Genomic DNA, 10,403 nt, shown 5'->3' on the forward strand with positions numbered 1-10,403 from the left:
TTTGTTTTGGCGGCAGCAGCGCCTGTTTGTGACACTCGGTCGCCTGCACGGGACCACCTGATTAGCACAGCATCGCCCCCCCTCCCCCACCCACCTAAGAAGCACCCTATACTATAACCATTTTAGCATTGAGCATTTTTGATTCCCTTTTTTATGGAACCCCAGACATGACATGGTAGTTAGCCGTTGACCTGAGGTGACCCCGTGATGTTGATTTCTTAGCGTTTCTTGTTTTATGACGAGTCAGCAATTATACCCACTTGCAATGATTAAAAACTAAAATTGTCCATAAATACAGAAGAAATTTCCCCATGACAAAATCGACCTCTGGAAATGGAGAAAATGACCCTTAAAATGTCTGATTCACGACACGAATGCCATTTGTATTTCTATGTTTAGATGTTTCATCTCTCCGTTTTTTTGACCATTTCTCATGGCTTTGTTACAGCTGCAGCGGTTGTGAAGTCTCTATATCACAGGTGTCAAAGTCAAGGCCCGGGGGCCACATCTGGCCCGCCACATTATTTTATGTGGCCCGCAAAAGCAAATCAAACATGGCAACTTCCGTGATTCCTGCTAAAATATTGACCAAAATTTCAAATTCTCAAATGTAATAAATAAGAGACATATTGTAAGCATTTTCTTGTTGCCAAACACCTCATTACAGTAACTTAAACAACTGAATGAACTGTTATCCTTGACTTCTTTAGATGATTTCAGTCATAATGGCCCTCCAAGGGAAATGGTAATTAAAATGTGGCCCCCGGCGAAAATGGGTTTGACACCCCTGCTCTATATAAATAAAGCTGCATTGTATTGTATTGTATTGTATTGTATTCCCTTTAGTGTAGCTCCATCTAGTGGATGCATTGAAGGACTGCAGCCAATATTATAGCTTCTATTCTTTGCTTCTGATAATGCGGAGCATCCTACATATGAAAACCGTTTTAAAATAGGCCATTCATTGAAGGTGCACATTATAATCCGAAGCGCCTTATAGTACAGAAAATACAGTAGTTTCTCTGTTGATGTAGTCCTAAAACACAATATTTTATGAGCCTTGAAAGATCAGTCAGACTCCTCCAACTTGACGGGCACGCCATATATTCCCTTTTTCTAAGATGGCTGGCATTGAAAGATTGAATCGACCCCCAAGTTATGGCTCACGATCCCCCTGAGGGTCTTTGACCCTCAATTTGAGAGCCGCCTCGGTAGGACAACTCACTCCCACACAGCGAAAGCAGGCAGGTCTCCAAACTGCATCCTGGTCTGTCAGGAGACCCTCGCTCGTGCCCCTGCTGGGGGGCACCTCACTTCTGCTCCCCTTGCGTAAAAGCGGTATGTGGAAAAAACATCTACCGTGTCTTTGTGGATGTAAATCTCACCCCCCCACCATCCCTCCTTTTACCCCGTTCTCATCCCCACAACCTACCCCTCCCTCCAAATCAATGCCGCCCCTCTCTGACCTCCCAGCACAAACCCCCTCGCATCTAAACCAGCCCAGAAAATCACAGTGCACCATTCAATCATTGTGTTGTTTCTCCTTTTTTTTTTTTTCGCCCTCTCTCACCCCTTTTATGGTCCCGCTAAAGGTTTTAGGCTCGCAGAGAAGGAGGGCTGTCACTGAGGAAACCTTAGCCATTGATGAAGTGACAGGCGCTGCCAGAATATGATCCTAATCCTGTTTCCAGCATTCTTTTAGGCCCGCTGGCATCGCAATTCCTCCACACATTCTCTGAGCTGTCAACTAGGAAAATCCCTCTAATAGCGCATTGCAGAGATACACATCAAAGAGCTCCTGGAAACCTTCAGCGGCTTAGCGCGCGCGCACACACACACACACACACACACACACACACACACACACACACTCCAACCGTGGCGCAAATGAAACTCAAGCGTTGAAGGTAAATGGACCTCGTATTTAAAAAGTGCATCTGCTAAAAAAAAAAAAAAAGGTGTGTGGCCTTGTGTAATTACGAAAACACCAACCATTTCCTTTCTAATCTAAGAAAGTGATCTAATATAGTTTATAGCAACGACGAGTCTTCAGTCAAGATTTACCACACTTAATCCACCTTTTCATACAACAAAACTGACAAAAACATGAAAGAAAAACTTGTAAAATTCACGAAACTCACCAGGGATGCTGTTCATTGAATGTATTCATGACTTTAGAACGCTGCCAACCTGTTTTGCTAGTCGATCTTGGCTCGCTTTGACCAACCAATCAGAGGGCGGGAAAATGCTGATGTCATCAAGGGCCGGCTAACTCTCTAGTTCTGTGAAATCTGATTGGTTAAAGCAGATGTCTCATTACTCTTATAGTTTGTTGCGTTTGCCCGCACTCCTGATTGTGAAGGACCTGGGCAGATTACATTCACATAGCAACACAGAGGCTGAAATCTGATTGGACAACAAAAAAAAATGAAAATAACAATATACACCTTCTGGAGACAGTTCAGTCAGGAGAAACACCTACAATACAGAGAACAAACTTTTAGGATGAAATTGATCTCATTTCATGGAACAAAAGTGAAAAAATATAAATAAATTTCAGTTACCATAAGAAAAGGCCTTGCTGGTTTCTAGTGGTGTGGTTCGGAAAAAAAAAAAGCAGCTGTGTGAACTCTGCTGACTGCATGAACCCTTTTCACTCCCATTTTATCTCTTTCTATTCTTACTTAATCCATCGATATCCCGACCCAAGGTAATCTTCTTATGGCAAAAGCGTTCGGTTTCGGTGCAGCCAAACCTCAGCTGACAAGATGGATGTGGATTGAGGGAGGGGCAAAAAGGGGTGGGGGGGGTGTCGGATGGATGGGTGTGACACTCCCGCTTCGTTCAGGATTAGCTCGAGTGCGACGGCAGAACCAGCGACAGGTTCTCCCCCACGCGCCACGTCGTGAACCTCAGCGTCGAGGATGTGCGGGACGTCTGTGTGTCGGGAATTATTTACGGGTTTGCGGGATGAAAGCAAACTGCACCGTTTGTGTGGTAGAGCAGGTCGAAGGCGGTGCCCGTGTGTGGCAGAGCAAATACTCAGTTGTTTTTAATTCCAAAAACTGCTCGATTATTAGAAAAAAAAATTGATTTTTAGTTTATCTAAAAAAAATTATTCAAATCATCACCCAGATACACACAATTGGAAACACCACCATTCCAAACTTTTTGGGGGGGGGGTCACCTAAAATGTCCTTATTTTTTTTGTCAATGAAGATATTAAATTAATCTGAAATATTGTCTTTAAAAAGAAAAACTTTCTTCTCAAAACAACCAAATTCTCATAAAATGACCCACCCCCTCCAAAAAAAATCTTTAATCACCCAAAAATGATATGACTTGATTCTTGTTTTTTTTTTCCAATGTTTTTGTGACCCTATTGTTGGAGGTTATTGCTCCCGTTTATATTAGACTGGGAAACAAGAGAAGGCAAACATATTTTCATCTCTCAGGCTTGATTTATTTCCTCACATTTCACAGATAAATTACTCCTTTTTTTTCTTCAACAATTGAAAGATACACATCTTAAATGTACAGAGATAATATACATAGACTTGGCCAGCTCATGTTTACTCCCGTCATTGTTTGTTTTTAAAGCGACAAGTTGTAGAATTTTGACCGCTTACGTCTTTTTTTTTCTTTTTTTTTTTTTTTAATTTGTGGTGTAAAATTTTGGTGGACCAGCCAGGACACTTGGCACATTGCGCTTACATTGATGCTCATGTTTGCAGTTTGCTCAAATAAGACGGTGCTTATTTCAAGATTTTGGATCACGACACAGATGACTTTCTATTTTTAGTCTTTTAGCACATACTTTCATTGCTTGACTTCAAGAAGGGTATGTCGAAGTGGTACATCTTGACTAAGAGACAAGCTTTGTATGTCAGGGAGCTAAGTTTAGCCTGGGTTGTTACAGAGAGTCTTTGTCGCATGCAGTTGGCCACTTCAGGTACTTTTTTTTTTTTTTAATAAACCAAGTCATCTGGAAGCCATATTTTAAAGGGTAATCTCATAAGATAAGTTGAAAAGATATAAACATAGTTTGTTTAAATGATTACTATATGAATTATATTAGGGAGGGTCATCAATTAGTTGTGATTTTTTTTCACTGTTTGTGAGAGGTGCGGATTACTGTATATATGATTTTTAAAAAAAAAAAATTATCAATCTACACTTTACATCAATTGATGGAGCCCTTGGGCAAAAAAAAAAAGAAGTTTTTTTCCTTACTGTTATGAATGATGTCAATCATTTTTATCTGAAGTTCAAGCCCAAAAAATAATGTCAACAAACACTTTTCGGAATTACTTTGGATTATTGTGACCAATTTGTATCTGTTTTTTTCAAACTGCAACGGTCCACCTGTAAGCCTTGCTTCAGTGCGATGTTTGCATGCATACTTCTGGCTTATAAGAGAGTATTTCATTCTGTAGCAAAAGTAGAATCGGAAACACAACAATATCCACAAGCAGAGAGTACAGTGAACCCCCACTTATTCACTATTCACCTTTTTTTTTTTTTTTTTTTTTTTTTAAATTCTTTTCCGGAAACTATTGCCTATTTATTTGCTGGAAAAATTCACCTATTCTGGATCATCGTGTAGCCAGGGAAGTATACTCAAGTGACTGGAGTTTGAACGGCCCTCTTGTGGCATATACAAACAATTACAACCATTTTTTTGGCATCAATTGTGGATTTTTGCTATTCGCGGCAGGGTTCGGCCTCCATCCCACACAGATAGCAGGGGTTCACTGCACTACAGTTCAGTGGATTCATCTTCGTTTTTTTTTTTTTTTTCTTTTTTTTTTTTTTAGTTCTCTTTTTTTGTTCCCGGCACACACATGCTCATGACGGAGGCCTTTTAAAAGAATGAAGCCAGATGGAAAGTTCAAATCAAGGTAGCATCTGAAAGCCGTGTAGAGTTTTTGTGTGCAGGCGAGAGGTTGCGTGTGGTGGTGGGCCGCGGGGGGAGTCCCCCACGCTCGGATCGAAGGGCAAACACAGAGGGCGAACGCACTTGGCATCGAAGCGCCTTCAGTTGGGGAGCGTGTCCAATCCCAGCGAGGCCGCATGCTGCTTGGCCCTCAGCCGGAGATTCTCGATACTGGTGGTCTTGCTATTGAGGCTTCCCGGAAGGCCGCCCGATGCCCCCGGCAGCAGCGGGCTGTTCCACACTTGTTGTGCTTGAGACAGCGTCTGGTAGTAAGACTGGCAGGGCAGCGAGCCCAGCGGGGACGACATGTTGACGTTCATGCCCAAGTAGGGCAGCGAGGACGGCGCGCTCATGTCGAAGGACGGGTAGTGTACCAGGTTGTTGGTGGCCGCCATGTGTTGGCGGAATTGCTCCTGCAGCCGGAAGAGGCTGAGAGGTGACGAGGCGTACGAGTTGCTTTGGGCCGGACCGCTCGGCATGCTGCTGGAGGACGGCAGGGCGGGTGAGCTCAGGGGGGAGTCTGAGAGACGGGAAGAGGGTTTTAGTTACTTCACATCAACAGTCTGTGACAGGAATGTATAGTTTGCATAAATTAGCATCACGCATCGGGGTCCCGATTTGGCAACAATGGGAGAAATCTGAAGAGATGATGATCTGAGAAATGAATAGTTTTTCAAGGGCCAATTGCTAAATGCAAATTAACCCTCAAATGTCTATTTTAAACCATATGGCTAACTTCCTGGGTCACTTTGGGCAAGGACTCTTGAGACTTTTTTGTGGCTCCCATAAAAGACATATTTCTTGTTGCTGAGTGAAAATGGATTCACGGGTAAAATCAGACCCTAAAATTAACATTATTGGAGTTTGGTGTTTTACGGGGAGCGATCAGATTTCATCAAATCTTCCTATGTCTTTTTAGTCATGGATTCTGAGACTTTTTTTTTTGGTGGGTCTACTCATGACAGTTGTGCCTACTAAATTTCATCCTGCAAAGAGAAACTTGATTTACGGGGACATCGGCTTTCTTTCTTTTGTTTTTTTGTTTTTTTTGTTTTTTTTTTTGCTATTAAGCTGAGGTCTGACGTTTTTGTGCTCACCCTGGTTGCTATTTGGAACTGTTTGTAACTCCCTACACCTTGACCGAGGCGGCGCTCCAGCTGCAGAAAAACAGCCGCACTGTCGGTATGGTGTTTGTTTGGTGTTGAGCAGTGTTCTTCTCACCAAACATACCTTTTGGAATCAGGGCCAATAATTTCAACCTTTGTCTCATCAGACCACAGCAAAATATCCCACATACATTGGGGAAACTGTCCTATTACACCAACAGTGACAACTTGGTGAGCCTCATGAATGTCAAGTCCTTCCCATGAGGTTTACCCGAGCAAGTCCCAAGTCCGAAAATTATTGAGTAAGCCCCCCCCCCCGACCTGTGCTTCACAGCATCATGTATAGCTTGTCATTCCCACAACAGGACCCAAAATACAGAATGTTCATCTCTTCATCTCCATGAAGACATTATTCATACCTGATGTCGGGCTGAGTTGCTTGTAGGACGGCGAGCTGCCACCGGGGTGGGTCTCCCCATGCCCTCGCGCCTCCTCCCTGTTCCTTCCCCTCGCTTCCCCCCTCACTCTGTCCTCCTCCGCGTCCGCGTTGTCCTCTGCCGCCGACTCGCCGTCCGATGGCTCGGGGGAGGTGACGTTCACCTCCACGCTCGTCTCGCCGGGTTCTTGAGACCTTACCACCGCCACCGGCAGCCTGTCTGACTCGGAGTGGCAGGAGGAGGCGGAAGAGGGTGGCGGCGGGGTAGCGTGGGTGTCGGCGGCGGGCGTCAACTCGGCCTTGGTGTCCTCGGTGGAGGCCTCGGTAGTTCCTGACGCCTCCTTCTGCTTCTGGAGCTGCTCCTTCTGCAGGCTGCGCTGCTTTTTGCGAAACTTGGCTCGCCGGTTCTTGAACCATACCTGAAGGTGAGATATGCATTTTTTGGTCACAAAAAATAACACTGTGACACCGATGATAGCTGCTAGCCTGTCGATGATTTTTTGCATTGTTTGTTAGCATTAAGCTAAACAGACTTGATTGATGCCAAGTTTTTTTGCCTTAACAATTCCCACAGATCACACAATTCCCTTTGTTTGACGTTTAGTTTGACAGTACGCTTCTACTTTGTTCAACAGTGCCAACCCTTTTTGTCAAGAAATATTCGCTGTCTGCACCGCTGTTACTAGTTGTGAAGTGTGTCACTGCCACCATACAGTGCTTGTATCTCAAATTATTGCTCTCATGTCACAGAAAAAAATTATTATCCTAACGACGGGTCTTATCTCTTCAGCATCTTACCTGCACTCGGGCCTCGGGCAGGTTGGTGCACATGGCCAGACGCTCCCGCATGACAACATCCGGGTAGTGCGTCTTCTGGAAGGTCTTCTCCAGAGCTTCCAGCTGTTGAGCCGTAAAGGCCGTCCTGCTGCGTCGCTGCTTTCGGTGCTGGGAGCCGTAGCGGGCCTCCAGGATGATGTCTTGAAATGTACAGCCGTTGAGAGGAAAAACAAACCACGCGGCACGTTTAATTCAGGCTCCCTCCGCCGCAGAGCGGGTCGACGTTGACTCAACATCACCAGCGACTGATACTTACCAGCCAGTCTTTCGGCCAGCGTGAGGGCATGCACTGACGGCCGGTAGTCGGGGGCATGCTGGGCTTGCTGCGCCGCCTGCTGGTGGAGGTTATACATGGCGCTGAGGGAGTTCATGGCGTGCAGGGAGTAGCCGTTTACCCCGTAGTGCTGCATGACCTGGGGAAAGCATCGGGTTAGTGTCAAGCCTGTTTCCTACTTTTATTGTGCCAAAGTGGATATTTTGCATTCGAAAAAAATTCAAGGCACAAGTCCAAAGTGGATACGACTTTTCTTGTACCTTCTGCCATTTAATAGGAGAGCTTTTGCCTGTCACTAAAAGTCACTGGCATAGATAGATGAACAAAGATACATCATATATAAGTAGTAATTTCTGTCTAGGTGGTGTTGAACTATACTGTACTGTATTCTGCAGAGTGCAAGTAGAAATTCTCCATGAGGAATTAGCACCACTGCAAATGGAGAAATTAACTTGAAGGAAGCATTATTATTTTTATGGTTGAGTTTGGTGTTGGGTCATTGAGGTGGCAACAGGTGAAAAGACGCCAGCTATGTGTGTGTGCGGGCGTGCGTGCATGTGCGTGTGTGTGTGTGTGTGTGTGTGTGTGTGTGTGTGTGTGTGTGTGTGTGTGTGTGAGAGAGAGATTTAGAATTGGCATCAATGAATTGTAACTTATCCGGAACAGTAAGGTTGCATTTAAAGCTAATTTTCTCGAACTTAATGTCATGATTGACGAAAAGAAGATTTTTACATGATGATGAATATAATGTTCAATTTAGTTGTATATTTCAAAAGTCATGGTTCACAAAAGATTCACAGTTGAAATTAATATTAGCCAGTGTAAATAGCACTTAAATAACTATACAATTACCTGTGGCGATATCTTATAAATGAGGATTTTTAATGTCAAAATAAATTTTAAAAAAAACAATAATTTTATTACAATTCCAACCTCATGGAATTTACAGAACATGTTTCAATTAAATGAAAAATGTTTAACAATAGAAGAGGTGTGATTACGTTTTTTTTTTTAGGATAAACGGTGTTTATGATGATTCGTTGTCATCATCAATTTATTATGCATAGTCTTCCTATATTATGGGCCTACTTTGCAGGAAATAATTGGCACTTCTTATCGTGATGTTTTTTTTTTAAATATAGTTTCTAGTTTCATTGTGTCCTCTGTTATCAAAATATGTTTTTCTAGTCATGTTAAAAAAAACATCTGACAATGACAACTTTTCTGTTTTGTGCTTGGTATTATTTCTGCTTTGAAATATACGTTGTTACGTTCATCTCAATACCTTTTTTTTTTTTTTTTTTTAAAGCCGACGAAGGGTACAATTTATTATAAATGAGCGGTCCACATAAATTGTTTTCTTTGCTGTGCGACAGCTTAACCCGTTTTTTTTTTCTTCTCCCCGGGTCCTGCATGGCTCCGTGTAATGTTCCGAACGCCTGCAGGCTGACTGACACATTTACGTGGGGTCCCCATGGACTCCTGTCTAATGTGGGTGCAAATAGGTTTGAACTGTACCGGACTATTAATTTATCATCTGGCTGACACATGAAAGGTCGAGCAGCATGTGTGTGCGCGCGCGCGCTCGCGTCACTGGGTAAATGTGTATGTGTGAGTTCAAATTTCCTTGTAAAATAACATGATCTCGTATTCTTTTGCCAACATCCACCCGAGGCAGTATTCCTGTAATCTGCACCGTTTTAAGATGCATTAAAGAAGAGAATAAATATCAACATTGTCGTCTTTCCGGACACGTGGCTGCGGGCTGTGATTTAACCCTCATTATGCTAATTGCCGTGGATTTATGAGTTACGCAGCATTTGGCTCCGGGCGTGGAAATTGTATTGAAAACATTATGGGAAGGAAGGAAAAAAAGTATTTTATAGTGAGAATAAACTCGCTTGAAATGAAGGTAAAAAATCAGCAGATAGCTTATATACAATTAAAATATTTGCCCCAAAAATAAAATGTAAAATACTGTGCAAAAAAAGTATTTATGAACCGTTTTCGCAACATTCATTTTTGACATGCAGTAAATAATAGGACACGTACATGTGTGCAGAGAACCCGCAAACAAAAATACAAAACCAGTTTCCTGAAAAAAATGTAATATATTGGAAGTAATCCCAATAAAGGTGCCGTTACGGATCTTTGTTTTATTTTTACCACGTGAGTCACAAGATAGACTTACAAACAATGCAAAGTGATAACGAGTTTTTCCTCATTTATTTGTCGAAACATTATGATTATATTATTATTATTATTGCACTACATTTACAAAGAATATTTTCCCCATTTTAACAGAAAATAAATAACACAAAAGTAAAATTGGGGTTCACGTTAAAAAATATATAATTTTCAATCAACTTACCTTTCCTCGTTTTTCTCTCTTCAAGTAAAATATCTCCACCCGCTCTCGATTATTGTCCTCCTAAAGCGCCACACCCCAAATCCTCACATTTTCATTATTTGGTTTAAAAATATAATTTAAATGTTTCCGTTTATACTTTGCGCGTATCCTGAAAACATCCTGGTTGATTCCTGAAAAGTGGAGCGGATGCTTGTGGCGTCCATCTCTCGGCCCTTTTAAAAAAAAATGCATGGGCGCGGTGACATCACCACAGTGCTGTCCAATCATGTCGCTTTCCTCCAATTAGCAACCCCGCCCCATTCCACCACTAAAGTTTAGCACCGGTACTTTCCTGCCAACCCGCATGCTTAATTTTCGTAGCATTTTATGTTTTGTTTAAAACATGGTTACTTTAATCGGCGTTATTAATATAAAATTACATTCATATCAATTTTTTACATTTG

At 42.5% G+C, this 10,403-nt stretch overlaps 1 protein-coding gene across 1 annotated transcript; it reads right to left on the reverse strand.

Moving 5' to 3' along the window:
* Positions 1-3,661: 3,661 nt before the first annotated feature.
* On the reverse strand, positions 3,662-10,162 carry LOC109531900 (diencephalon/mesencephalon homeobox protein 1-B-like). Its single transcript, XM_019896435.1, has 5 exons — positions 9,961-10,162; positions 7,572-7,728; positions 7,277-7,455; positions 6,462-6,897; positions 3,662-5,456 (listed from the first exon to the last, which is right to left on the reverse strand). The coding sequence occupies exons 2-5, from the start codon at positions 7,723-7,725 to the stop codon at positions 5,038-5,040; spliced, it is 1,188 nt and encodes a 395-aa protein (XP_019751994.1). The 5' UTR covers positions 7,726-7,728; positions 9,961-10,162; the 3' UTR covers positions 3,662-5,037.
* Positions 10,163-10,403: the final 241 nt, after the last annotated feature.

Source organism: Hippocampus comes, unplaced genomic scaffold (genome assembly GCF_001891065.2).
Source record: "Hippocampus comes isolate QL1 unplaced genomic scaffold, H_comes_QL1_v1.1 scaffold22, whole genome shotgun sequence".
Taxonomy (NCBI): Eukaryota; Metazoa; Chordata; class Actinopteri; order Syngnathiformes; family Syngnathidae; genus Hippocampus; species Hippocampus comes.

What these genes read in the sequence shown, in the direction of transcription:
- LOC109531900 (XM_019896435.1), bottom strand. Translation starts at nt 7,725, where the DNA reads ATGCAGCACTACGGGGTAAACGGCTACTCCCTGCACGCCATGAACTCC. An exon ending in TGCCCGAGGCCCGAGTGCAG is followed by an intron (nt 6,898 to 7,276) that starts GTAAGATGCTGA and finishes TCTCACCTTCAG; the next exon opens with GTATGGTTCAAGAACCGGCG. An exon ending in GCAACTCAGCCCGACATCAG is followed by an intron (nt 5,457 to 6,461) that starts GTATGAATAATG and finishes CCCGTCTCTCAG; the next exon opens with ACTCCCCCCTGAGCTCACCC.